The 27,268-nt window shown below is 39.6% G+C and overlaps 1 protein-coding gene and 3 non-coding genes across 5 annotated transcripts; all 4 read left to right on the top strand.

The window, feature by feature from the left end:
• The first annotated feature begins 5,738 nt into the window (after positions 1 to 5,738).
• nop58 (NOP58 ribonucleoprotein homolog (yeast)) lies at positions 5,739 to 18,970 on the top strand. Of its 2 annotated transcripts, none has more exons than XM_051707040.1 (15): positions 5,739 to 5,882; positions 6,490 to 6,566; positions 7,240 to 7,292; positions 8,958 to 9,082; positions 9,432 to 9,568; positions 9,797 to 9,861; positions 10,019 to 10,153; positions 13,415 to 13,560; positions 13,722 to 13,848; positions 14,242 to 14,540; positions 14,791 to 14,852; positions 15,556 to 15,704; positions 15,806 to 15,909; positions 16,286 to 16,384; positions 17,103 to 18,970. In XM_051707040.1, exons 1-15 carry the CDS (start codon positions 5,838 to 5,840, stop codon positions 17,154 to 17,156), a joined length of 1,677 nt encoding a protein of 558 aa, XP_051563000.1. In that variant the 5' UTR covers positions 5,739 to 5,837; the 3' UTR covers positions 17,157 to 18,970. The 2 variants fall into 2 exon arrangements, with proteins under 2 accessions (XP_051563000.1, XP_051562999.1); XM_051707039.1 differs by having other exon boundaries at positions 15,806 to 15,912.
• LOC127446709 (small nucleolar RNA SNORD70) lies at positions 8,725 to 8,815 on the top strand. Its single transcript, XR_007898238.1, has one exon. It is a non-coding gene; the product is annotated as a small nucleolar RNA SNORD70 (small nucleolar RNA).
• LOC127446711 (small nucleolar RNA SNORD11B) lies at positions 9,146 to 9,230 on the top strand. The gene has a single exon (XR_007898240.1). It is a non-coding gene; the product is annotated as a small nucleolar RNA SNORD11B (small nucleolar RNA).
• LOC127446712 (small nucleolar RNA SNORD11B) lies at positions 14,594 to 14,679 on the top strand. The gene has a single exon (XR_007898241.1). It is a non-coding gene; the product is annotated as a small nucleolar RNA SNORD11B (small nucleolar RNA).
• Positions 18,971 to 27,268: the final 8,298 nt, after the last annotated feature.

Below are 27,268 nucleotides of genomic sequence, written 5' to 3'. Positions count from 1 at the left end.
TTAAGGCAATAAAAGCTGTGTGAATTTTCCTGTAAACCATGGTTTATTGTTACTGAATGATAAAAAATGCCCTAGTAATGATGCACATATCCTCACAGAAACTGATATATGATGTCACAGTATCTGTGAGCTCATCCAGGTCTGTGGCTGCAGCCTCAAAAACACTCAAATCAGTGCCGTCAAAGCAGGCTAATAGTTCCAGCTCTGCTTCATTGGTCCATCACTTTACAGTCCTTACTACAGGCTTAGCTGGTTTTAGTTTCTGCTTGTGGTCGGGAGAAGACGAACCAGACAGAGATCAGAGAGCCCTAAAGCTGCACATGGGACAGAGCGATATGCATCCATTACAGTGGTGTAGCAGTGATCCAGTATGATGTGTGTTTGTATTTTGTTAGTTTACAGGTGAGGTTAGATTTATTAAAATCTCCCAGAATAATAATAAGTGAGTCCGGGTGTTGTTGCTCTGTGTCTGTCATGTTGCTGTTGCACCGCAGTGCTCACACGCTTGTGGCGGGATATAAACACACCAGAATGAATGAGAAAAACTTCTGTGGCGAGTAGAAAGGCTTACAGTTGATGAAGAGCTCTTCTAAACTAGAACATCACATCTTCTTCAACACTGTTACATCTGTACACCAACTTTCGCTGATGTAAAAGCATGTTCCACCACCTCTCATTTTCCCAGATGATTCGGCAACGCGATCCGCTCTGAACAGCTGGAGGCCCGGCATATGAAACACACTGTCCGGGATGGCTGCATTCAACCAGGTTTCCGTGAAACACAGAGCAGCGGAGTTAGAAAAGTCCTTGTTTCATTGAGAGAGCAGAAGCAGTTCATCCGTTTTGTTGGCGAGGGAGTGGACATTCGTCAGATGAATACTCTGCAGCGGAGTCCTAAAGCAACGTTGACGAAGCTTCACAAGCACGCCGGCTCGCTTCCCTCACGTGCATCTTTTGGATCGCTTGTAGAGCACTGCTGCACCTCCAACTAAAATGTCTAATAAAATGTCAGAATAATCAAATACTGGCAAAAAATTATCAGGTATGCTCTGCCTAGTATTCAGCAGTTCATCCCTGGTGAAACTGATTGGGAAAGAGTGACAAAAAACATGACAAACAAACAAAAGTTACAAAAATGCTAGAGAGCTCCAAACCGGAGCATCCATCTACGGCAGCATCAATTTTGTAAAAAACATTTTCATTTTCTCCCCTTTTTCTCCCCAATTTGGAATGCCCAATTCCCAATGCGCTCTAGGTCCTCGTGGTGGCGTTGTGACTCGCCTTAATCCGGGTGGCGGAGGATGTATCTCAGCTGCCTCCGCGTCTGAGACCGTCAATCCGTGCATCTTATCACGTGGCTTGCTGAGTGCGTTATCGCGGAGACAAGCACGTCTGGAGGCTTCACGCTATTCTACGCGGCATCCACGCACAACTCACCACGCGCCTCACCGAGAGCGAGAACCACATTATAGCGACCACGAGGAGGTTACCCCATGTGACTATACCCTCCCTAGCAACCGGGCCAATTTGGTTGCTTAGGAGTCCTGGCTGGAGTCACTCAGCATGCCCTGGATTCGAACTCGTGACTCCAGGGGCGGTAGTCAGCATCTTTACTCGCTGAGTTACCCAGGCCATCTTCTACAGTGCCATCTTGAAACATGATGAGAGAACTAACATTTTTGGCTTGTTAAAGTGCAAGAAGTAAAAGTTTGCAAATGTCATTTTTGTGCTTTTTTACATGAATCTATCAATATATTCTATTATATTTAAAAACATATTTTCCTTTGCCAAAATTCATTCCATAATAATGTGGCATAATAAAGGCATAGCCCCATCCATGGGTGACTGTAGGATTTCATCTCAGGGTACACACAGAAATATGACCAAGTAATGTAAGTGTACCCTTATTTTAAATTTTTTTTTTTTTTTGGCAAAACAACAAAGCATTCAATTCTGATGACTTTGAGAGAAGCATTTTTTTTTTTATTACTATTTTCTTGAGTATATATAGCATTTATGTAACTATTTTCTAAAGCATTTTTAAAAGAGGCTATTTAGACTAGTGTCAGAAATTAACTTTTCCATTAAGATTTGTTTTATTTGTCAGATAAACTGTACATTCAGAATCTGCAATCTGACTGAATTGTTCAATTTATGAAAATCTGTGCATGTTAACATGGTCAACAAAACAGGAGCAATGGGTTAACTGCAGAGCAGTTCTGCAAATTTAGACACACTTATTTCAATAACCAATTCAATTGCATCCACAGCATTTCTACAATTAAGCAATACACACTTACTAAGCACTTTATTAGGTACACCTACTTATTCATGCAATTATCTAATCAGCCAATCATTTGGCAGCAGTGCAATGCATAAAATCTTGCAGATATGGGTCAGGAGCTTCCGTTAATGTTCACATAAACTATCAGAATGGGGAAATAATATGATCTCAGCGATTTCAACCGTGGCATGATTTTTGGTGGAAGACGCGCTGGTTTGACTATTTCTGTAACTGCTGAAATCCTGGGATTTTCAAACACAAAAGTCTCTAGAATTTATTTAGAATGGTGCGAAAAACAAAAAACATCCTGTGAGCAGCAGTTCTAAAGACAGAAATGCCTTGTTGATGAGAGAGGTCAATGGATGACCAGACTGGTTTGAGCTGACAAAGGCTACGGTATCTCAGATAACCACTCTATACAATTGTAGTGAGCAGAATAGTATCTCAGAATGCACAAATGCGTTGAACCTTGAGGCGGAAGGACTACAACAGCAGAAGACCACATCGGGTTCCACTTCTGTCAGCCTTTCTGTTCTTGTTGTTGTAGTCCATTCACCTCAAGTTTTAACATGTTGTTATCTGTGTTACTGTAGCCTTTCTGTCAGCTCGAACCAGTCTGACCATTCTCTGTTGACCTCGCTCATCAACAAGGCGATTTTGATTATTAGATTACTGCATAAATAAGTAGGTGTACCTGTAATAAAGTGGTTGGTGAGTGTAAATCCTCCATTTATTGCATTTCACTTCCTGACCTGAAATTGATTTGACTAAACCTGTGCACACTTGAGCAGCATTTTACAACAAATGGAACTGTGTATTGTACCTCTTTGGGGGTCTGGTTGTCTGCAATTCTCTGTCCCTCGAAGAGAAACCGTAGAGAGTTCATGGGTACACCCTGCGTACAATGAAAAACAAACCAAGAAATGACATATGCAATACATTGCTTATTTTGAGGGGCCACTTATTTTTCCCACTTAATCTAATGTTAGGACCAAAATTGTATAGTGATTTCCACCCTCTCTCTATTGTGATAGAATGACAAAAGAAACGGTGTAGAAAAGTGCCACACAAACTGTTAAGACTGAACAAAAATGATCAGGGATCTTGTTAAATATTCCAACTGCTAACCTTGGGTCCTTCCGAAGGATACGCAGAGTAGCGTGTGCTACACACAGCGTGGAACAGCACAAGGGTTGACATACTTTCCCACATTTTACTCTTATCATTCTTCTGGTGTTTAGGAATAGAAGTATTTATCTTGCTTTCTCTGTTTTACTTCACCATGACTGGGTGGGCCAAGTTTCTGAATAAGCCGCTTTAACCTGTATATTTGGGCAGTAAAGTGGGCAAATGTATTCATCCATCTGAAGTCAGAAAGTGCAGTGGAATGAGTAGGACTGGGTACTGATACAGATTTCCTGATTCAATTCAAATCGGATTCGATTCATATGGGTATATTTCAGTTATAATGTCCCTTTTTGCTTACAAATATATTAAATTTTAGTTGCATAGCGTGAATTTGCGAGTGATTTTCCTCTCATTGAAGAGGAGGGTTGACCATATAATAAAACAAAAATTTTGGGATATAAGAATCGATATCGAATGAAGATCACCATGCATCGGGAAATCAATATTTTTACCCAACCCTAGGAATGAAACATTTCAGGTTTTTCACTGGAAAAGTTTTGAGTTCTGAAGGTTATGCAAGTATGTTTTCATATTGCACAGATCTCAAAAGATCAAGGAAACTGACTTTTTCGATCCCTGATCAGAAATGTGAGCAAATGTGTGCCACTGAAGTCTCACCTGTCTCTGGCTGTAGGATTCTTTCAGCTTCTTTAAATGTGTCGTCATTTTCACTTTGAAGTGAATTTCACTGTTGTCCTGCCAAATGAAAGCCATTACTTCCAGGCAGTTGAATGATAATAAACAATAACTTTTAGAATGATCACAGATCAGCTTCATTAGTTGCCCTACTGTCAACTTGGACGGTACTATGTTCAGACGTCTACTGTTATTTAACGTCCTGAATTTCCAGGTGAACTAGAAAGTGCCTTTATTTACCTGACCCATCACTTTCAGCTTAATGTATTCTCCATCCTTCTTCTCACCTCCGTCACTTGTGGGCTTTGTCTCCTATTAAAGCAAAAAAGAAATTAATTAGACAGTGCATGACTATCCATACAGCCACAACCAGTAGTCTTTTTTTATTATTGTTATTTGCAAGATAGTGAATCCAATACTTATTCGCCTAGTGTGTTTATTCAAACTTTTCTTTAATATACATTTCATAATATAATAGGATATCACTTTATTCTCTTATTCTGATGCCAAATGACAATCTTATCCTGAGATGGATTTTACAACACCTTCGGTCCACAGAAACCAGGTGTGTGTGTGTGTTGTAAACATACAACTAGCACTACTAACGATGAGCTTCGCATAAATGCGACAAAACATAACGGAGCATTACAAAAAATGTAAAAGCTTAATTCCTATTTCACAAAATAGTGATCATACAGTTGGTCTAATATTCAGAATGGCCCATCAGCTCAAGCCAATATGAACAGAGCAGCAAACTAGCATTGTAGCACTCAGGCTAAGAAGATTTTAGAAAGCCATTCGTCCCTTTTTTACGTTTACCGTCACAGTAAACTACATTAAGGTTAGAAAACAAGAGCCAAAGGCAATATAGGATTTAAAAACACTATAGCTATTTAGATTATTTAGACTTTTACCATCTATACAGTCAGTTAGCCATAAAAACACAGACATGCTAAAGATAGGCCCTCTTATTTTCATTTTCTTGCTTTAAAGTCGTCTTTCCCTACAGCTTTTACAAACAAGCTCAATTTGCCAATACAGCTTTAAACTCACCGTATCTGACATTATATTCCGCAACGTGCAGCCCTTCTTTATAGCAAGATGGCTCGGTTTAAATAATAAAGTGTAGTAATGTGGGGTTTTGCTACCAACAGACTCACAACACTAAAAATGGGCAGGACTTCCGTCGATGGCTCGACTGCCAGTGTTGTTTTTCTCACCACACTCTTTCTGATTGGTTCCGCTTGGCCTCGGGCAGTGGATACATCGGTGAAATGTTGTGGAGAAGCCATGTGTTTGGCTAAAACCTAGGGATCCTATACAGTTTTCACGATATTTTTTTTACTTATAAAGGAATGTACGAAGGAATAAACAGCATTAATCCACGTGTACATTTCCTCATGACTTTTTTTTTCTAAGTGGGACTGTGAACATTCAGCATTGCCCACAAGATTCCATAAACAAAATCAACATACACAGCTGTTAATATGAATATGAATAGTAACGACTTGGTGAGACTGTTCTTAGATGCATAAACTGTAAATTTGAGTAAATTCCTCCAGTCAGACCGCCAACTACTGCACACACATGCGCAAACTACATTGGTGTACTGCGCATGCGCAGACTGTCCTCATGTGCACCTCGTGGAGAGAAACTCTTGGTAGCGGAAAGCTCTCAATGTGGGGAGCTCCGGCTTAAACTTTATTTAGAGTATAAAAACAATTTAAACATGTTAGTGTTATTTGAAACCGCGGCCGGCTATGCCATTTTCAAGGTAAGCATGTTTTATTATATTTAGAAAATTAACACCATGACGCTTTTTGAAGTAGAAGTTATAGGTTTTGTACTTACTATTAGCTAGCCGGAGCTGTTAGCAGTGCTCTCAGACCAAAGCCGTCGTCAAAGCCTCACAAATGAAAAGTTATTAGTCTTTTCGTGAATACTTGCGGCATGTACCTTTATAACTCTGTCGCTGAGCGTTTTTAATTTAGATCGGTTTGTCATGGGTAAATGTGTACCATGCGGGCCTTCAGTGCAGCACAGCCACGTTGTGTCTTCAGAATTGAGCTTTTCACTGGCTGGTCAAGTTAGGACGACTTTCTAATCGACCAGCCGTGGAAAGTGTCATTTAATTATAGCACAAGACCTCAAAGTGCTCAAGAATGCTATTTTAACAGCCAAAGCAATTTGTTCTGAAGCTATTTAGTTTAAATGTGGCATGTCACTACTGGAGAAAGAATCCACATGGTCGCACATGTAGACAACTTGTAGGCTTGAGTTATTTAGCTCGCTATATCAATCATGATAGATGGGTAGATTTTGTCGGTATGCTTTCATCATTTGTGATCAAATCACACAATCGTGTTTCTTTTGCTTTGCAGGTCCTGGATGAGCAGAAACTCCAGCAGGTGGACAGTTTGTGGAAGGAGTTTGAGACACCAGAAAAAGCCAACAAAATGTAAGTTCTACTTCTGGGGAAATATTAGTCTTGCCACAGCTCTGTCTCAAAATTGGACATTATAATATGATAAAGTGTTTTATTTATGGCAGAACTGCATTGTTTTAAACAGTCGCAGGGTTCAATGGAACATTTTAAATAATGTTTTCCAGGCCTAGAGAAATTCATGAAAATTTATAAATCTTAAAAAAAAAAATTCTGTGTTGGATACAATATTTGATTGCTGTGTGTACTTAAAAATAAACACAGCATTTATATTTATCCAACACATCCTACCTCTTCTGCCATTACATTCCCTTGCACTGTATATAACAGATTTGTATTTGCACTGTGTGTGTGTATTTTTATATATATATATATATATATATATATATATATGTCACTGTGTATTCTAGATATAATTTATTTTCTATTCAATTTTTATTTATTTTGTTTTTTATTATTATCTCTGTCTTGTTGCTGTATTGTATTGTTGTGCACGGGAAGCTCCTGTCACCAAGACAAATTCCTTGTATGTGTAAGCATACCTGGCAATAAAGCTGATTCTGAAAATAAATAAAAGTGTGTGTGAATCTCAAAATGATATAGTAATTGCAAAAACTGGAAAATTTGTGGAAAATCATTGGTCAAATGGAGTGGAAACACTTAAAACTTTTTGTTATGTTTCTTTCAGTGTCAAACTGAAGCACTTTGAGAAGTTCCAGGACACGACAGAAGCTCTTGCAGGTAATGTTGTCAGTGTGATGAATTGATACCTGTAGGCCATTATAGGCATTAATGACGGCATTTACATTTTATTCTGGTTTATTCCAGGGTTTTTGCAGAAAGCAGTGTTCTGAAACGCCATGTAAACGAGAATGCATGTGACGTATACGTTTGTGTTCGCTCGTGGTCAGAAAAGTATACTCGCGAAGGCAACGCGGTCGGCCGGGCGCAATCTGATCCGGGATGTTTACTTTTAATTGTTTATATTGTAATACATTGTAGATTATTGTAGGAGTGCACATTTTATTTCCCTTATTTGTTTGAATGAGCAGCTGGAAGCAGTGAAGCGAAAACATTTCAAAATAAGAGTCCCTGGTGTATTTCAAAGTTAATGTGCCTTTAAAGTTAAAAGTTATGCAAAGTTCCTTGCATAAAGTGCATCTGGAATTTAATTCAATTTGGACTCTTGTAGCTTCTGTCTGGCCCTCCCCATCACAGGAAGGAAAGACTAAGAACATTTAATATAGGCTACCAATTAAAAAAAAATACTTGGCAGACTAACTGCCTTTTTTCAACACATTATAAAATCAGCACAATCCAATATCGGTCGACTTTTAATTTGTATCTATTTATATAATGGTACATAAACCAAGTTTAATGTGATATATATGTGGAAAACATGTCTTGAGGATTTTAAACTTGCATATAGCCTACCCTTTTTTTTTTTTTTTTTTTAACTGATAAGCAATGTTAAGGCCATGTTGTATGTGTGCCCTTGCCTGTTTAAGTAAGAGTCTGTTATACATGATTAATTTTGAGATTGTGTCGATTTGTATTTGTATGGGGATACAGTATTAATTTTATTTGTTCAGGTCTTGAAAAAGGTGTTAAGTCTTAAATTTGATTTTAAAAACTCTGCAGTAACCCTGAGATAACTAATGTCATAGAATGGAGCCCTACATCATATCAACAATTCAACACAGCCTGTTCATTTTTGGGAGTACAGTGGGAAAAGCACATGCACTATAAACTACCTATTTATACACACCAATGTAAAATCAACTACTGTCCCTCAAGGCAGCGTATATGCGCTCAAGTACATTGAGGTATTTTCAGAGTTTAAAGGGAAGTCCCACTATTACAGCGCAGTTCTGCTGCACATTGTGATGGAAAGGTAAGGTATATCTAGAAATAAAGTCAATCTACAGAGCATAAAATAGTGAAGTGTTTCTCGAATGCCTTATTACACAAGCGTCACAGGGAAATAACGTTGTTGTGGAGAAAGCTGCTTACTGACTGAGCTGCATGAATACGCAAGTAAACTGGAAGCAATAACATTGCATGTAAATGCATATGCCGATTTCAAGTCTTAAGTATTTTTCTCGCAATAAATGGCTTTCTGGTGTCTTTGTAAATTAGCTCAGTGACGGACTCGAAGCAGTTTACATTTCCAACAGCTGTGTGTCTATGATGTATCTGTATGCCTGACTCAAGCATGAGGTCACCCATCAGTAATTCGTCACTACCACTGAGACCACAGTCATTCACATTATTACAGATTTGATTTTGTGTCTAAATGATTGATCTGTTTCTGAAAATATGAGACTCCTAAACAACAAGAATATCAACCTTTTGTAAATGAATCTGAAAGCTCAATCTCATTCTTTTGTCTCATGTCCATGCCAGCGGCCACAGCGATGGTGGAGGGGAAAATAGGTAAAAGTCTGAAGAAAGTTCTCAAGAAGGTTGTGGCAAAAGAGGCTCACGAGCAGCTGGCCATCACTGATGCTAAACTAGGAGGAGTCATTAAGGTAAATGGCAGGCCAGTGTAATTTCTGATCTGTCTTGTTACTGATGTTTACATTGTGAAACACTACAAGCTATGATGATGATGACCTTTGTGTCACATTGCTGAAAGATCATGTGGACCTTTAAGTCACTACCTCATCTGAGCTTGTGTTTAGGACAGCTGGAAACCCCATTAGGGCTAGTGGTAACTTTTTGGTTTAGAATCAGGGCTGTTAAGGCAAAGATTGCAGGATCAAAACCAGAAAGGAGTTAACGATAGACTGTATCACTATTGTTCCCTACTGTTGATGTAGTTGCTTTAGAATAAAATAGCTTCTTTTGCTGAGACTTGCTCTCTGTTGCCCCCTGCAGGACAAGCTTAACCTGAGCTGTGTGCACAGCCCTGCTGTGGCTGAGCTCATGAGAGGCATCAGGAATCAAATGGAGGGGCTCATCACAGGTCTGCCTGCCAAAGAGATCAGTGCCATGTCTCTCGGTTTGGCACACAGGTTAGTTTTTGTTTGTAGCAAATCCCCCAAGATAAAAAAACTGATGCTTTTTTACCCCAGTAACTTCTCTTTGCTCCTGTCAATGATTATATCCTGCTGACCTACTTCTCTGAGGATGTTAATCAGCATTCGTCACTACCAATGAGACAACCTGAGCAGAATTTGTGCTGATTTTTACATGCTTGCATTTGTTCAGCCACTGATTGGTTTGCTTTGATCTTTCCTCAGTCTTTCACGCTACAAGCTGAAGTTCAGCCCAGACAAAGTGGACACAATGATTGTTCAAGCTATCTGTAAGGAATGCTTTTATTACACTTATAATTGAGGCTATACTTGCATACAGAATAGGCTTAGCAGACTGAGCGTTTTTGGATTGAGGGTAATGTTACCTAGTCAGCCTGTTTTGTGCTCTTTCTGTTTTGTGTTGCTCATCTGTCCTCATCTGTCCAGCTCTCCTGGATGACCTGGATAAGGAGCTTAATAACTACATCATGCGCTGCAGGGAATGGTATGGCTGGCACTTCCCAGAGCTTGGCAAGATCATCACAGATAACCTGGCATACTGCAAGGCAGTCCGCAAGATCGGTTAGTGCAGGCATTTCTGTGCATTTCACAGAATGTCTAGAAATGGAACTTTGGGGATGGCAACATATGATTGTCTTTCTTAAAAGCAATGTTTTATTCCCGCTTAGTCAAGTTTCCCTTAGGAACAATGATATATTGGTAGCTAACATGATTGGATTTGTTTTGTCCTGCAGTGTGATGCTCTGTACTCCATTTAAAACTATAGTGGCAAGGAAAGTATGTGAACCCTTTGGAATTATCTGCATTTATGTACCAATTTGTCTTAAAATCTGGTTTGATCTTCATCTAAGTTACATATATAATGAATGAACATATTCTGTTTAAACTAACAACGCGAGTTGTTGTTCATATTGAATACATCATTCAAAAGTTCAGTTTAATTTGGGGGAAAGTATGTGAACCCCTAGGCTAATGATGTCAACAAAAGCTAATTAGAGTCAGGAGATGGCAAACCTGGCATCCAATTAATGAAATGAGATTGGAGGTATGGGTTAGAGCTACTTTGACTTATAAAAGCACTCAAACATTTTGAGTTTGCTTTTCACAAGAAATATCTGCTGACATGGACGATGACTTGCAAAAGAGATCTCAGAAGACCTACAGTCAAGAATTGTTGCTTTTAGGGATGTAAACTGTTAACCGATTGACCAGCATTAACAATTTGTTTGACTAATACTATCGGTTAAAAATTAACCGAGAGGTTAAAGAAAGAAACAACAGAGATGTAATTTGATGGGATAATCACGTAGGGCATGTTATGCACACATGAGGGTGCTGTTAACAAGTAAACCAATGTCTTCCTGTCAGTCTGATAGACAAGGAAATATGAAGCGTGTGCCACGCTGCGGGATGCAAAAAGGAGTTTAGTAGTAGCACAAGTACAATGTGGTACTAGGGCTGTCAGTTGGGCAGAGAAACTAAATTTGAATTTTAAAGTCAGCTGATTTTTTTTTAAATTGACAATATATCCTTAGTCCACAGGAGGGTGCACTGAATACATATAATACAGCACCATGTTATATTATTGCAAAGAACATTTCTTGGCTGTTAACAAAAACATTACATTTTAAACTAAATTGCATAAAATAAAAAATAGAAAAAGTTTTAGTCGGTTCATATTCTCACATTTTAAGTCAAAAGTAAAACGAGGGGGGAAACGCTTCAGTAGGTAGTTCTGTGTTAACATGGTGTTACACTTGCACTGGTGCCACAGTATATACTACCACAGACTCAAACGTCATAATAACAGCAATATACCACAGTGTTTTTCATTAATTATAGCTGTATGTAGGGTAGAATTATTCCCAGTTAGCAGTGGTATTCGGCTGAACTCTGTGGTAAAGCGGCTCATGATCCCTGGTCAGGGGCTGTTCAAACAGACGGAACACAACAGAAAGGAACAAAACGTGAGGATCTCGAAATGCACATTTCCAACTTTAACTCCTTTACATACAAACCCATTGCTTAATCTGAGAAATGCTGATAAGAGAGCAAGATGCAATGGCCAAAGACCTCCACTTACTGTAAGGGGCTATTCAAACTGAACGCTTTTGCAAACATCTAGTTTACCATGTGTTTTTCTATGTAAATGCGCTAGACGAACGTCTTTGTTTCACTTTGTTTTTGTTTGTTCAGTGTCTCGTGCAGGAGCACTTTTTTAGATGCCGTGTCAAGTTAAAAAGAACTTTAAAACGTGTCTCGAAACACCTGGTTTCTGTTAAACTGTGTTTTGTTGCGCTTCATCCAGCCTTTTTTTATTGCAAGTATGCACTCGGTCTGAAGTCATCACCAGTGCATGAAACACATCCAGAATTCGAATATGAAGATTTAGCGTTTGAATGTGTGTATTTTTCTTAAATTCAACGAATTTCACATTTTAAATTGACAGCCCTATGCAGTACCATAAAAACAAAACAAAAAAATAACATCCGCAAGCCTCGACATCTAAGAGCATAAGTTTACAGCCCATGTTGCACGGGAGACGGGAGTGCTAAAAAGGGCACCGCATGCAAACATGAAAACATCATGCCAACAGTGAAGTTTGGTGGAGGGGGAGCATCATGATTTGGGATTGCTTTGCTGCTTCAGGGCATGGACTGCTTGCAATCATTGAGGGGAACAATTACACTGAACAAAAATATAAATGCAACATGTAAAGTGTTGGTCCCACGTTTCATGAGCTGAAATAAAAGATCCCATATATTTTCTATACACATTGATTAGATTAGATTAGGGCCTAATGAATTTATTTCAATTGACTGATTTCCTTAAATGAACTAACTCAGAAAAGTCTTTGAAATTGTTGCATGTTGCGTTTATATTTTTGTTCAGTATAATTCCCAAGTTTATCAAGATACCCTACATGATAATGTCAGGTTGGCTGTGTGCCAGCTGAAGCTCAGTAGATGTTGGGAGATGCAGCAGGACAATTACCCTAAACATCGAAGTATATCCACTACAGAATGACTTCAAAAAAAGAAAATCCACCTTTTGGAGTGCCCAGACCTTAACCCAACAGAGATGCTGTGAAATTACCTTGAGAACCATTCACACCAGACATATTAAGAATATGGCTGAGCTGATGCAGTTCTGTAAGGAAAAATGGTCCAAAATTCCTTCTGAATGTTGTGCAGGTCTAATCCGTAGCTACCGGAAACACTTGGTTGAGGTTATTGCTGCCAATGGAGGATTGACCAGTTATTAAATCCAAGGGTTCACTTACTTTTTCCACAGCACTGTGAATGTTTAATGGGATGTGTTCAATAAACACATGAAAGATTATAGTTGTTTGAGTGTTGTCAGCTTAAGCACATTGTGTTTGTCTATACTTGTGACTTTGATGAAGATGAGATCACATTTTATGACCAATTAATGCAAAAAACCAGCAAATTCACGTACTTTTTCTTGCCACTGTATATTAAAAAGCAATTTGCTAATTCTTTAAAATATTATACATGTGTTTGTATCAATGCAGAGACTGTGTGGAATATTTGTCCTATTATTCATTTGTCACACTGCAGGACCATTTAAAATCGAGTCAAAAAGGTGATTTAAAAATGGTGATAAACTTGTAAAAAAAAAAAAAAAAGGCACCTAAAAAATGAATATAAATTAAGCTAAAATCTTGATGTTGATTAAAGTGCGTGCGTGTACATGTTTTATCTCAGTTACCCATATGCGTCATCTGTACAGAAGATAAAACTTCAACTTACAGCTTCAGATGAAAAATTATGGTTAAACTTTGTGTGTGTCTGTGTGTAGGTGATCGCACAAATGTGGGCTCGACGGACTTGTCTGAGATTCTTCCAGAGGAGATTGAGGCAGAGGTGAAACTGGCTGCAGAGATCTCTATGGGAACAGAGGTGTCTGAGGAGGACATCGCCAACATCATGCACCTGTGCGACCAGGTGTGTTGAATGAGAGAAAACGATCCTTATACACCGAGCTAATAAGCAAAAAAGATATAGCTTAGCACTTTTTTTTTATTTATTATTGATGTTTGGTTATATTATTTTTGATGTTGACTATAGAGTATTGATGTATTTTGTTTGGGTTCTTTTACCTCTAGGTGATAGAAATTTCAGAGTATCGCACCCAGCTGTACGATTACCTGAAGAATCGTATGATGGCTATCGCACCCAACCTGACAGTCATGGTGGGAGAATTGGTAGGAGCCCGTCTCATATCCCATGCAGGTGAGCACTGATTGGCCAGGAATGTGATGACACTATAAAGCAACCAATCAGCAGTGTTGGGTTGATTTCTTCTTGCACGTAATCTGGTACTGATTAAATATTGCACAATTTAATTGTAATTCTTAATGTAATCTTTTAGATTACATTTTACGCAAGTTCATTTGATTACTTTTTACATTTTGATAAATGTAATTTTAAGGGAACGTACCAATTTACATTCCTTTTTAATAAATATTAGTAAACATGAATACAATTTGCAATTCAACTGATGCAGATGTTAAACAACTAGGTCACCACCAACCAGTTGTTGATCTATTTCTGTTAATCTGGAATTTCAGAATTTACTAGGAAATAATGAACTCTCTTCAACTTTTGTTTTGTCAAACTCATCAGGATCCCTGTTGAACTTGGCAAAACACCCTGCGTCCACTGTACAGATTCTCGGGGCGGAGAAAGCACTTTTCCGCGCACTGAAAACCCGACGTGATACGCCCAAATACGGTCTCATCTACCACGCTTCTCTAGTGGGGCAGACCACAGCCAAGAACAAGGGCAAGATCTCCAGAATGCTGGCTGCCAAAACAGCCCTGGCCATCCGTTACGACGCCCTTGGGGAAGATACCAATACAGAGATGGGTATAGAAAACCGTGCCAAGCTGGAGGTCCGATTACGCTACCTAGAGGAGAAAGGGGTGAGTTGCAGCTCATAGATGATCCCCTAGTTTTATTTATCAATGATCACGTGTCACAAGCGGTGATGATGATGACTTCATGTCGCAGTCCTGAAAATCCCCTGTGGGTCTTTTAGTCACTACCTCATCTGAGCTTTGTTTTATACAGCCGTTCATTCATGGGAAAGCTAAGTTGGCCCTGCTTTATCATGCAAACAGCAGCACACTTTGATCTTAACAGGTCTTGTTTTTGTGCGATTTTCTGTCTCAGATCAGACGTATCAGTGGGTCAGGCAAAGCTCTGGCAAAAGCTGATAAATATCAACACAAGAGGTGAGCAATATCTTTCATCAAGAACTTATTTTGGCATACAATACAGTCCTAGATACAACCTTTGAGATTTTTCTGATCCATACAATTCGAAAAGATTGTATAGACCTGTCGCAATCAATAAATGTTGGCTTGTTGCGATCATTCGATCTAAACCTGCAGTCATTGTGCACTTTAGAATCCAAGCATATATTGCCATCCACATATGGGGATTTTAAGCAAATATAAAAATTCCACAAAATGCTTTTTATGTCTCTCTCTCAGACCATCTCAGAAATTGTGTTATGAAAAATGTTCAGTCTATAGTGTGGTTTGCACAGGTTAACTTTTTCACATTAGTGTAATTCCTAAAATTTTTAGCCATTACAGGTTACTGTCTCAAGAGGAAATGACAGTATTTCTCTGAATTTGGCACAATTATATAGGAAAAAAACTATGAAAGGAATAATACAATTTTTTAAAACTGTAATATAATGTTCAAGTCAGTGTGTGAATCACAACTAAAGTGGACCAAAAGAGAATTAAAAACAAAACAAAAACAAGTTTAAATATTTTATTTAGAAAATTATTTCATTCTACTCTGTGGAACATCTGTAATTAACATAAAAGGCATAAATCATTAATCACAATTTATTTCCATGACAGTTGTCAGCCAATGTAATCATGACAACCCTGGATTTATATCTGTTCTTTCACATCCTGCCAGTGATGTAAAAATATACGACCCATCTGGTGACTCAACACTCCCCACTGTCTCGAAAAAGAGGAAGATAGAAGAGGTAGAGGAGGGTGACGAGGAAGACAAGCCCGTGGAGGTCAAAGCCAAGAAAGCAAAGAAGGAAGCCCCCGCAGAAGGTGGGTGTTCATACACCGTTACAATGCGGTTTTGCAGACATATGTTAAATGTACTTTAGTTACATTAACAACTATGAACATTTAATGAATATGAATCACAGGTGAGGCAGAAACAGAGACACCAAAGAAGAAGAAGAAGAAGGAGAAGAAGAAAGTGGAGGAGGAACCCAAGCCAGAGGAGGAGACAGCTGTCAGCCCAGCAGAGGTGGTAAGAGGGGTTGAAAAGATAAATTCATCTCAGGTTGACGGTGCATTTAATTCTCTTAGATCCTGCACAACTTAGTCATTAATATGTGGCGTGGGATTGTTTTATTAAACTAGAGCTTATCTAGGAACTGGATTTTACTTTTTCCTATTAAATGAATTAGTAATGGGAATTTTGAGTAATGTTGTTGTAGAGTACTGTAACTGATAAAAAATTTAAAAAAAAGCGTTGTTTAAATAGTTCGCTATTTATGCTCATCCATGTAATGAAATATGGACCTATATTGAAATCCTTCTTTGAGAGCACTGTTAGAATCAAATATGGTGTATTAAGTAGATCTTGCATTTTGTAAATGTTGATTCTTTTCCTTTTATAGATGACAGAAAAGAAAAAGAAGAAAAAAGAAAAGAAAAGAGCAGCCGAGGAAGAGCTAAAGCAAGAGACAGAAGAGGCTACAGTCAGCCTAGCAGAAGAGGTGAGGGACATCATGCCAAATACACAGGGTTTTATTTTGGGCTTGATTAGTTAAAAAATAGTTAAAAGCCCTGCGTTATGCATCGGATCTTTTTTCTGTTTATTATTGCTATTTTGGATGCATAATAAATTGCATCTGGGATTTAATTAAATTTGGACTCTTGTAGCCTCTGTCTGGGCCACCCTGCCTCAGAAAGGAAAGAAAAAGAAAATTAACACATTCAATATAAGTTATCAATTTTAAAAAACTATCGACAGATTAATCTATCATTGCCTTTCAATACGTTATTGTATCATTAGATTCCAATATCGGTTGACCTTCTATTCGTATGTGTTGATATAATGGTACATAAACCAATTTTTAGTGTGATTTTTACATTTGTGGAAAACGTGGCTTGAGTTTTTTTTAAACTTGCAGATACCTTTTTTTTTTTTTTTTTTTTTTTTTTTTATAAGCAGTGTTAAGGCCTTGTTCAATGTGTGCCCCAGCCCGTTTAAGTAAAAGAGTGAAACATGATTTCTTTTCAAATTGTGATGGTTTTTCTGGTCTAGACATTGTTTTAATTTGATTTGTTCAGGTCTTTAAAAGTGTTTTAAGTCTTAAATTTGATTTTGAAATCTCTGCAGCAACCCTGATACATAACATTGTCTCGCTTATTTTTACATATTGTTCAGGAATTCCTAAATTTTTTTGTTTTTTTTTGTGTGTGTATTTATAGACGACAGAAAAGAAGAAGAAAAAGAAGAAAAAGGTTAAAGAGGACGACGAATAGAATCAATGGGACTTTATTCTATGAACTTGTATATAAATGACATTTTATAGTGTAATTGGAACATTACAGTTATGGTCACATCCTCCTTTTGTGTGCCTGGCCCAGTTCGTTGATCCTTTTTTTTTTTTATGTGATTTATTTTTAATTTTTGGACACATTTTCTTTGCCTGTAGATTGATTGCAAGAGAAACATATTTTCATGCTCCTCCAGTTTGTATTGAGTTGTAAGAGATCATGCCATTCAGTTTGTCTTTTTATAAGCAAATGTTTTTAGTTTGGTCAAATTGGTTCCCAGTATAAAAATAAATCTTTTTAGGGAGCGAGTTTTTTGGTGTTAGACTGGGTCATTTGTGTCCAAGGATTATTAAATACTGTATGTTTCTATATCTTGCGTGTGGTCTCCTTGACTGATTATTGTGGTGGTGACTGTTTACATGCTTAAGAACATAATGATATTATTCAGAGCATCATGTAAATGGATTAACCTGATTGTCATAATCAGATTAAAAGATAGACAGAGACTTCACCTTTGAGGTAACATCTCAGTAAATATTCTGATTAAGACAGCTTGCACTGTATTAGGAGACAATATGGTGTCATGCACCAATTAAAGGGCTTTTTAAAATACACCATCCTTACTAAAGGCCTTTGCACAGCAAACGCGAATGTTCGGCATGAATTCTTACTGTGATCGACATTTTGAATCAAAACAATAGATTCCTAATGAGCCATTCTCACCTTGAGCGAACATTCGCGCTGAATTGCACTGCGCTTTTTTGTTTGTTTGTTTATTTTCATCATCTGATGAAGAAATGCCCAGACTTATATAAGCTTTAGATCAGGTGTCAGATGCCGTTGCAGAACCAGAGCAACCGGTGGCACTACACCACAGAAAGCTGTTTTGACCACTGACATTAAACGCTGAAGGAACTCGAAGAAATCCTGCAATCCAGCAGTGAAGATGTTTATTCCATTTGCATCAAATGCCTTAAAAACTGAATTTTTTTTTACTCGTATGGGTTATTTTAACATGTAAATGATATTGCTGCATCACTGCCTTGCGAACCCTTTAAAAATTATCTGATCTTATGTGGATTCTCTTCATAATTTATTCCATATTGCTGCATTGTTTTGCTTTTGCATTTAATCTTACGTGAGTTCACTTATCTTTAATATAAAATATATCATCTTTGCCTCTGTATCACTTTTAAAATAACTTGACTGATCTTGTTTTCTTCGCCTAATATTAATACTATTGCTGTGACTCACGGTGCGCTCTGTGTGCCTTTTGAATATAAAAATAAATAAAAATGGTCAATACTGTGCTATAATATTCATTAACATCCCCAACTGTCGGTAGCAGATTCAGACTGAAGATGGGTTTTGTTGGGTGAGATCGCCAGCTTGCTCACTGGGGGTCTAAATACAAATATTTGTTGATTTTAAGGCACAATTTACAATAATGTTTATCAAACCGCACAACATTGATGCAGACATTACAGCTTTCGGTTACACTTTATTTTACAGTGTCCTTGTTACAGTGTAATTACTCAAGTAATTAATGATTATTACCAATTAACAACATGTACTTACTATAGGGTAAAGGTTTGGCTTAGGGTTAGTTGCTTGTAATTATGCAGAATTGACTGTTATTACTATAGTCAATACATGTGTGTAACAAGGACACTGTAAAATAAAGTGTTACCCAGCTTTTTTTTTTTCTGTTAAAGCATCATTTTCTGTAAAGCTGTTTTGAAGTTATATGTTGTGAATAGTACTATACAAATAAAAAATGACTTGATTTATTGCTTGCACTCTTGGAGCATTTCAATTTCATCACATTCAATTGGTAACATGCAGTGTTTTGAGCAAATGAACTTGGCAAAAAAGAAATGTCCTCTCACTTTCAACTGCTTTTATTTTCAGCAAACTTAACATGTGTAAATATTTGTATGAACATAAAAAGATTCAACAACTAAGACATAAACTGAACAAGTTTCACAGACATGTGACTAACAGAAATGGAATAATGTGTCCCTGAACAAAGGGGGGGTCAAAATCAAAAGTAACAGTCAGTATCTGGTGTGGCCACCAGCTGCATTATGTACTGCAGTGCATCTCCTCCTCATGGACTGCACCAGATTTGCCAGTTCTTGCTGTGAGATGTTACCCCACTCTTCCACCAAAGCACTTGCAAGTTCCAGGACATTTCTGGGGGGAATGGCCCTAGCCCTCACCCTCCGATCCAACAGGTCCCAGACGTGCTCAATGGGATTGAGATCCGGGCTCTTCGCTGGCCATGGCAGAACACTGACATTCCTGTCTTGCAGGAAATCACGCACAGAACGAGCAGTATGGCTGGTGGCATTGTCATGCTGGAGGGTCATGTCAGGATGAACCTGAAGGAAGGATACCAAATGAGGGAGGAGGATGTCTTCCCTGTAACACACAGCATTGAGATTGCCTGCTATGACAACAAGCTCAGTCTGATGATGCTGTGACACACTGCCCCAGACCATGACGGACCCTCCAAATCGATCACGCTCCAGAGTACAGGCCTCAGTGTAACACTCATTTCTTTGATTAACGTGAGTCCGACCATCACCCCTGTTGAGACAAAACCACGACTCATCAGTGAAGCACTTTTTGCCAGTCCTGTCTGGTCCAGTGAAGGTGGGTTTGTGCCCATAGGCGACATTGTTGCAGGTGATGTCTGGTAAGGACCTGCCTTACAACAGGCCTACAAGCCCTCAGTCCAGCCTCTCTCAGCCTATTGCTGACAGTCTGAGCACTGATGGAGGGATTGTGCGTTCCTGGTGTAACTCGGGCAGTTGTTGCCATCCTGTACCTGTCCCGCATGTGTGATATTCGGATGGACCGATCCTGTGCAGGTGTTGTTACACGTGGTCTGCCACTGCGAGAACGATCAGCTGTCCTTCCTGTCTCCCTGTTGCGCTGTCTTAGGCGTCTCACAGTATGGACATTGCAATTTATTGCCCTGGCCACATCTGAAGTCCTCATGCCTCCATGCAGTATGCCAAAGGCACGTTCACGCAGATGAGAAGGGACCCTGGGCATCTTTCTTTTGGTGTTTTTCAGAGTCAGTAGAAAGGTCTCTTTAGTGTCCTAAGTTTTTATAACTGTGACCTTAATTGCCTACCATCTGTAAGCTGTTAGTGTCTTAACGACCGTTCCACAGGTGCATGCTCATTAATTGTTTATGGTCCATTGAACAAGCATGAAAAACATTATTTAAACCCCTTACAATAAAGATCTGTAAAGTTATTTGGATTTTTACAAAATTATCTTTAAAATACAGTGTCCTGAAAAAGGGATGTTTCTTTTTAGCCGAGTTTATAACACAAGTAAATGTACATGGCAATAGTCAAACATTTGTTTTAACAGTCATTATGAGTGTGCATTATGCAGTGATTTTAAACAAATGCACTTAAAACAAGTATAAACAGTATGTGTGACAGAGGCATATAATTATCATTTTAAACAATATTTTAAGCGTTAACATTTTTTTTACACCCGATTCTTTCTAATCACCCTTCAGACTCAGTCAACATGAACTTGTACATTGAACTTGTCCAGCAGGTGACCTGAAATAGTTTGTGAAGCGTTTTTCTTGTTGTGCAAATCAACAACACACTTGTCATCGCTGCTTCAACTGGTAGCTGGCAAGTACAATTTAGAATAAAGGGGTTTACATCTGGATTTCCATGAATTATGGACAAATTATTGACTAAATAAGCCTCCTGTTTTATCCTACTGTTCTAACTGGCTATTTTTGCCTGTTTTTTTTTTTTTTTTTTTTTTTGTTTTTGCACAGTTCTGCTGAACACAAAGATTTTTAGAAGAACATTTCAGATCTGTAGGTCCAGAAAATGCAAATGAATGGGTTCCAAAATGTATAAGAAGGCAGCATAAAAGTAATCCATAAGACTCATGGTTTAATCCATGTCTTCAGCGTTATAAACAGATAAATATTTAAATCCTTTTTTACTATAAATTCTCCTCCCTGCCCAGTAGGTGGCGATATGCGCGAAGAATGTGAATTGCCAAAAACAAAAGTTGGAAAAGAAAAAGTGGAGATTGATCGTGAAAAAGGACTTGTATTGTTATCTGTCCCACTCACACCTCTTATATCGCTTCTGAAGATATGTATTTAACCACTGGAGTCATATGGATTACATTTATGCTGCCTTCTGGAGCTTCAACATTTTGGTTCCCATTCACTGGCATTGTATATACCTACAGAGCTGAGATAGAAAAAAAGAAAGAAAGTCATACACATCTGGGATGGCATGAGTGTGAGTAAATGATGAGAGAATTTTCATTGTTGGGTGAACTATCCCTTTAAATCATTAGGTCTGTATTGGAATAAAACCTTGAGAATAATATCTACCTTAATTGCAAAATGGTGTGCACGTACACATGGTCAAAGGTACACTTTTGTGCTTTTTCATTTTAAGTATGATACCAAGTGTAGATTTGTAGTTTACTGAGACATAAGCCACTGAACTTCAGCCAAAGGGCTTCATGTCCAAATCTGTAATGCTGCACTTGACCAGTTTTAATTAAAAATACCTTTAGTTTTGAATCCAATGGGTTTCATTCCAAATGATCTAAATCCCAAAGAGGAAATAAGATTTTGCTTACAAATTTAACAAAGATGAAACTCTGGACCATGAGGACATCTAGCCTCATTTTAGGATATGGAGTACTTTTTGTGTGTGTGTGTGTGTGTGTGTGTGTGTGTGTGTGTGTTTTTACATTCCTATCTGGTTCCTCCTCTTTTTCTGGTTTCTGGTCCCAGAAACTCAGGCCAAGTCGAGAATCTTGGCCAAAGCACAGCATAAATTTAGCTAGCCATCAGCGTGTACTAGGTTTAATGAGCAGGAGATAGAGCAGTTATTTTGATTATCTCTCTAACATGATAGGAAATGACAGAATCGGGATCCATTGGGCCTCTGAGCCAAGAGACGGCAAATCATAGCTCCTAAGGAGAAAGCTGGTATATGTGCCATTTTTAATATTCCTACGCACTAGGCTAAAACTTCATTCACATACTGTAAGTTGCTTTCAAAAAGGGCACTTTACATGAATACGGTCCCATTACTTTTTTAAAGTGCAATTTTGCATTGCTATAACTTAGCTATGTAAGGTAGACTATTATCCAACACAATTAACCTGCCATTAAAATAGTGTCTCGTTCTGATCACATTAAATCGCTACTACTAGAAAATGAAAATTTCCTTCTGGAATTTATATCACTGAAAAAAAATATTTTATGGTGAAGTAAATATAGCAGAAAAGGTTAAGTACTTTATTCATTGAATAAGTTCATTTAAGCGTGAACTTGAAAATATTAAGTAAATTCTACATTCAAACATGTACAAAATTATGTTCTAGCTTATAAGTAAATATTATTTATGATAGTTTGTTATTTTTACAATATGTCATATTTATTTGCTAATTTGAGCTTTTTTCACTGGTAAATAAAATAAGTACATTTTATTTCACTTTTCGAAACTGGTGTTCCCAGCATGCACTGGACTTGAATCATTAATGAGCTTGCATGGTTTCACTCTTTGCAAGTTTATTTACACTGTTTTTATTAATCATTTTGTTATGTTTGGTAACTTCTTGTTTTGTGCAGTCTAAAGTTAATTTTCTACTCAAAATGACTCATTCATGATCAAAATAATTATCTGTTGATTGTTACCATCATGGTGTTTTATTTATAAACCAAATAAACCAAGTTTAAGTATCATGTAAATCATAATGAAAAGTTACTGAATTTACTAAAATGTTTAAGTTAAATTTACTCACACTTTAATCAATATTATGTCATAAAGTTAATTAGATTTACCTTATTTTTATACCATTAAGATTAACCTAGAAAATTTGTGTGCAAAAACTTGCAAAATAAAAATTAATTAAATCTTTCTAGTCAATTATTTCAGTGTATGACATCAGACTACAAAACCTTTTTTGGCTTATAATTGGAACCTTTATTTTTGATAGATGACATGTTATTCTCAGAGACACCCAGAATTTCCTCAATTAATTACAACTCATTAACCACATCTATCTTCAGCTCAGCTTTACAAATCACCTTAAATGGTGAGAACAAGTTGTTTTGGTGGCAGATTTTCTGTGGCATGTAAGCAAACATTCACCCTTGTTTGCTCCATAACCCTTGCCTTAGTATAGTGCAGTTCTCTCTGGACCACTTTGGCTATTAATATAAGAAAAAGGTTTTATCAAGCATTTAGACAGATTTATAGAGTTAGCCTTGACCATTTCATATGGATGAGAGCCCATGTTGTGTGAAGACCTAGATGTGAACGACTGAGTATTGTTGTGTTCCACACTGCATAAACACAACACACAATTAGTCATGTTTATGTTCTTGGTGGATGTTTTTCCAGCAAAATAATGTATTATTTTCCATTATTTATAATCATAATTAAGTCATTAAAACTATTAAATAAGGCAAAAGAAAGTTTGGAAATTATGTATTGACCAAAAATGTTGAATCTTATATTTTAGCTTCTTCAAAGTAACCAACTTTTGTCTAGATTCCAGCTGTGCACACACTGAGCATTCTCTTAACCAACTTTATCAGGTGCCACATGGGATACTTATTTCATATATGCAGGGCACTTTTTGACTGCTTTTCTTTAACTAAATGGCCATTAAAAATGTATTAAAATGTAGGCACACTTTATCTGTGCCATAAATATACATTGCCATAAAACAAACAAACAAACTAACACTGAAACAAAATAAAAGTTGAAATAGTCTGGGAGCGTTATGTAGGAACACTGTAAAAAGCCATTTTCTAATTAAGTATTTTTGTCTTTTTTTTATTTTTTTATTTATTTTATTTCTAAACATCCTTAAAAACAAGTTACATTTACTTGAGAAGTAAAAATGTGTAAGATATTAAGTTTTCACAGACTATATCTTGAATTAAGCTTATTTTAATTTTTCCATTTTCCTTGTGTAAACCTCACAATTTACATTGTGTTTGATTTATTTTAAACAAGAAAAAACTACTTACCAATGGGGAAATAAAAAAAAACTAATTATAATATATGGGGGAGACCTTGGTTAGCTGTCACATGGGAAAGTTGTCACAAGGGCTACATCTCAGTATACAAATCCAAAATACAAATGTATTCTTGTGTTCCCTATCTGTCACTCACTCGACATTGTGTCGATGTAGTGACACTAGGGGTCACTCTTGGGAGCCCTAAACACCTCTGATCTTTGAAAAAAGGCCAATGGAAATTGGCGAGTGGAACTTGCATGCCACTCCCCTGGACATACGGTATAAAAGGAGCTGGTATGCGACCACTCATTCAGATTTTCTCTTCGGTGCCAAGCGGTTCTATTCATTGAAGCTGAATTCATCCGTGAGTTCATTCACCTCATCTGCTGGATTTTACGGCGCATTTCAGCGGCTTCTCCCCCTCTGCACCCGTGGAGTGCAGAGAACGCCCCTAGGCGCTTTGGCAGAATAACAAAAAGAGTATATTCTAAAAAGAGTATATTTTCATTCTAAAAGAGCAGAACACACGGAACGTCTTTTTAAAGATGCCTTTCCATTTGTGTGTTATTCCTGGTTGCGGTCATTATCTCTCTGCTTCTGACGGCCACGATCGCTGTCTTATGTGTCTGGGTGCTGCCCCCGCAGAGACATCATTTGTGGATGGGTCTTGTCCTCATTGCGAGAACATGACCATGGCAAAGTTGCGGTCGCAGCTTGCATTCGTAAGAAAGCAAGCCACCCCAGCGTCTCCCCGCCTCGGACCTTCTACCTACAGGTATGAGGCCGTGCCGGTTAGCACTGGGAGTGATTTGGGGACCTCAATGGGAGCACCTCCGCCGGGTATCCCCCCACGGACCTCCCATTCCACAGCAAGCTCGCTTGCCCCAGACGGGCTCTCGGATGAGTTCGACCTCTTATTCGGGTCCCGGGAAGACGATGAGCTCTCAAGCGCAGCATCGGTGAGCGGGCTTGTTCAGTCCGATGCGGAGGCTTCGGCTGGGCTTCCTCCCTCAGGTACGGTCGCCCAGTCGCAGGCCGATGCGGAGCTGGCTGACATGCTTGCTCGGGCAGCCGCGAGCGTCAGGTTAGAGTGGAACCCTCCACTCTCCCCTGAACCCTCGCGGTTTGACGATTCCGGTTCCCGGTTCCTTTCCTCCCGGAGGTGCATGAGGAGCTGACAAGATCAAGGGCAACTTTCACGACCCGATCCTGGTCTCTGTGCTCCCCTGCCCTCACTACCCTCGATGGTGGGGCGGCCAGGGGCTATTCGGGGATCCCCCAGGTGGATAAGGTGCTCGCGGTGCACTTTAGCCCGCAGAGCGCCACCACCTGGCACGGGCACCGAAGCTCCTGTCCAGGGTCTGTAGGTTCACGTCGTCTCTGACAGCTAATGCCTACGGCGCCACTGGACAAGCCCCCTCTGCCCTGCATCCCATGGCTCTCCTGCAGGTACACCAAGCCAAGGCACTGAAAGAACTGCACGAGGGTAGTTCCGACCTGGGATTGATGCAGGAACTGCGCTTGTGTTGCATGCAACGGCCATGCAGCCACCGGCTCCTGGAATGGCCCGGGGCTACATTGGCACATCAACTGCCTCGAGTTGTTAGCAGTACTGCTCACCCTGCGGAAGCTTTGGCCATTGATCCAGGGCAAGCATGTGTTGGTTCGGACAGACAACAAGGCAACAGTGGCATACATCAACCACCAAGGCGGCTTACGCTCGCGTTGCATGTCACAACTCGCCCGCCGTATCCTCCTCTAGAGTCAGCAGCACCTCAAGTCGCTGTGAGCCACTCACAGCTGATTTGGAGTCGATTCGGTCGAGCACAGGTAGACCTGTTTGCTTCCCAAGAATCCTCCCACTGCTCGCTTTGGTACGCCCTGACCGAGGCACCCCTCAGTATAGACGTGCTGGCACACAGCTGGCCCCTACGCAACTATGCGTTTCCCCCAGTGAGCCTACATGCACAGACCCTGTGCAAGCAGACCCTGTGCAAGGTCAGGGAGGACGAGGAGCAGGTCGTCCTGGTAGCACCCTACTGGCCCACCCAGACGTGTTTCTCAGAACTCACGCTCCTCACGACAGCCCCCCCCCTGGCGAATTCCCCTGAGGAAGGACCTTCTTTCTCAGGGACGGGGCACCATCTGGCACCCGCGACCAGACCTCTGGAACCTCTATGTCTGGCCCCTTGATTGGATGCGGAAGACCTAAGTGGCCTACCACCCGTGGTGGTAGACACAATCACTCAGGCTAGGGCTCCCTCTACGAGGCGCCTGTATGCCTTGAAGTGGCATCTGTTCGCTAAGTGGTGTTCTTCCCGATGCAAAGACCCCCAGAGGTGCACAGTCGGATCGGTGCTTTCCTTCCTGCAGGAGGGCTTGGGCCATTTCGGCACATCATGATGCAGTGGATGGTAAGTATTTGGGGAAGCACAACTTGATCATCAGGTTCCTGAGAGGCGCTAGGAGGTTGAACCCCCCCCCAGACCGCACCTCATTCCCTCATGGGATCTCTCTGTAGTTCTTCGGAGACTACGGGGAGCTCCCTTCGACCCGTTGGAGTCAGCCGATCTAAAGGCACTCTCTCTGAAGACTGCCCTCCTGACTGCGCTCACTTCCATCAAGAGGGTAGGGGAACTGCAGGCGTTCTCTGTCAGCAAAACGTGCCTGAGTTCGGTCCGGGCTACTCTCACGTGATCCTGAGACCCCGACCGGGTTATGTGCCCAAGGTTCCCACGACCCCATTTAGGGATCAGGTGGTGAACCTGCAAGCGCTGCCCCAGGAGGAGGCGGACCCAGCCTTGGCGTTGCTTTGTCCGGTGTGCGCTTTACGCATCTATTTGGATTGCACGCAGAGCTTTAGAAACTCCGAGCAGCTCTTTGTCTGCTTTGGTGGACAGCGGAAAGGAAACGCTGTCTCCAAACAGAGGATCACCAATTGGGTCATTGACGCCATCGTGATGGCATGTCACGGCCAGCACGTGCCGCCCCCCGCGGGGCTACAAGCCCATTCTACCAGGAGTGTGGCGGCCTCCTGGGCCCTGAC

The sequence above is a fragment of the Myxocyprinus asiaticus genome, chromosome 9, assembly GCF_019703515.2.
Source record: "Myxocyprinus asiaticus isolate MX2 ecotype Aquarium Trade chromosome 9, UBuf_Myxa_2, whole genome shotgun sequence".
NCBI classification, from domain to species: Eukaryota; Metazoa; Chordata; class Actinopteri; order Cypriniformes; family Catostomidae; genus Myxocyprinus; species Myxocyprinus asiaticus.
The sequence above is the reverse complement of the archived record's forward strand: the minus strand, read 5'-3'. Positions and strand labels throughout refer to the sequence as shown.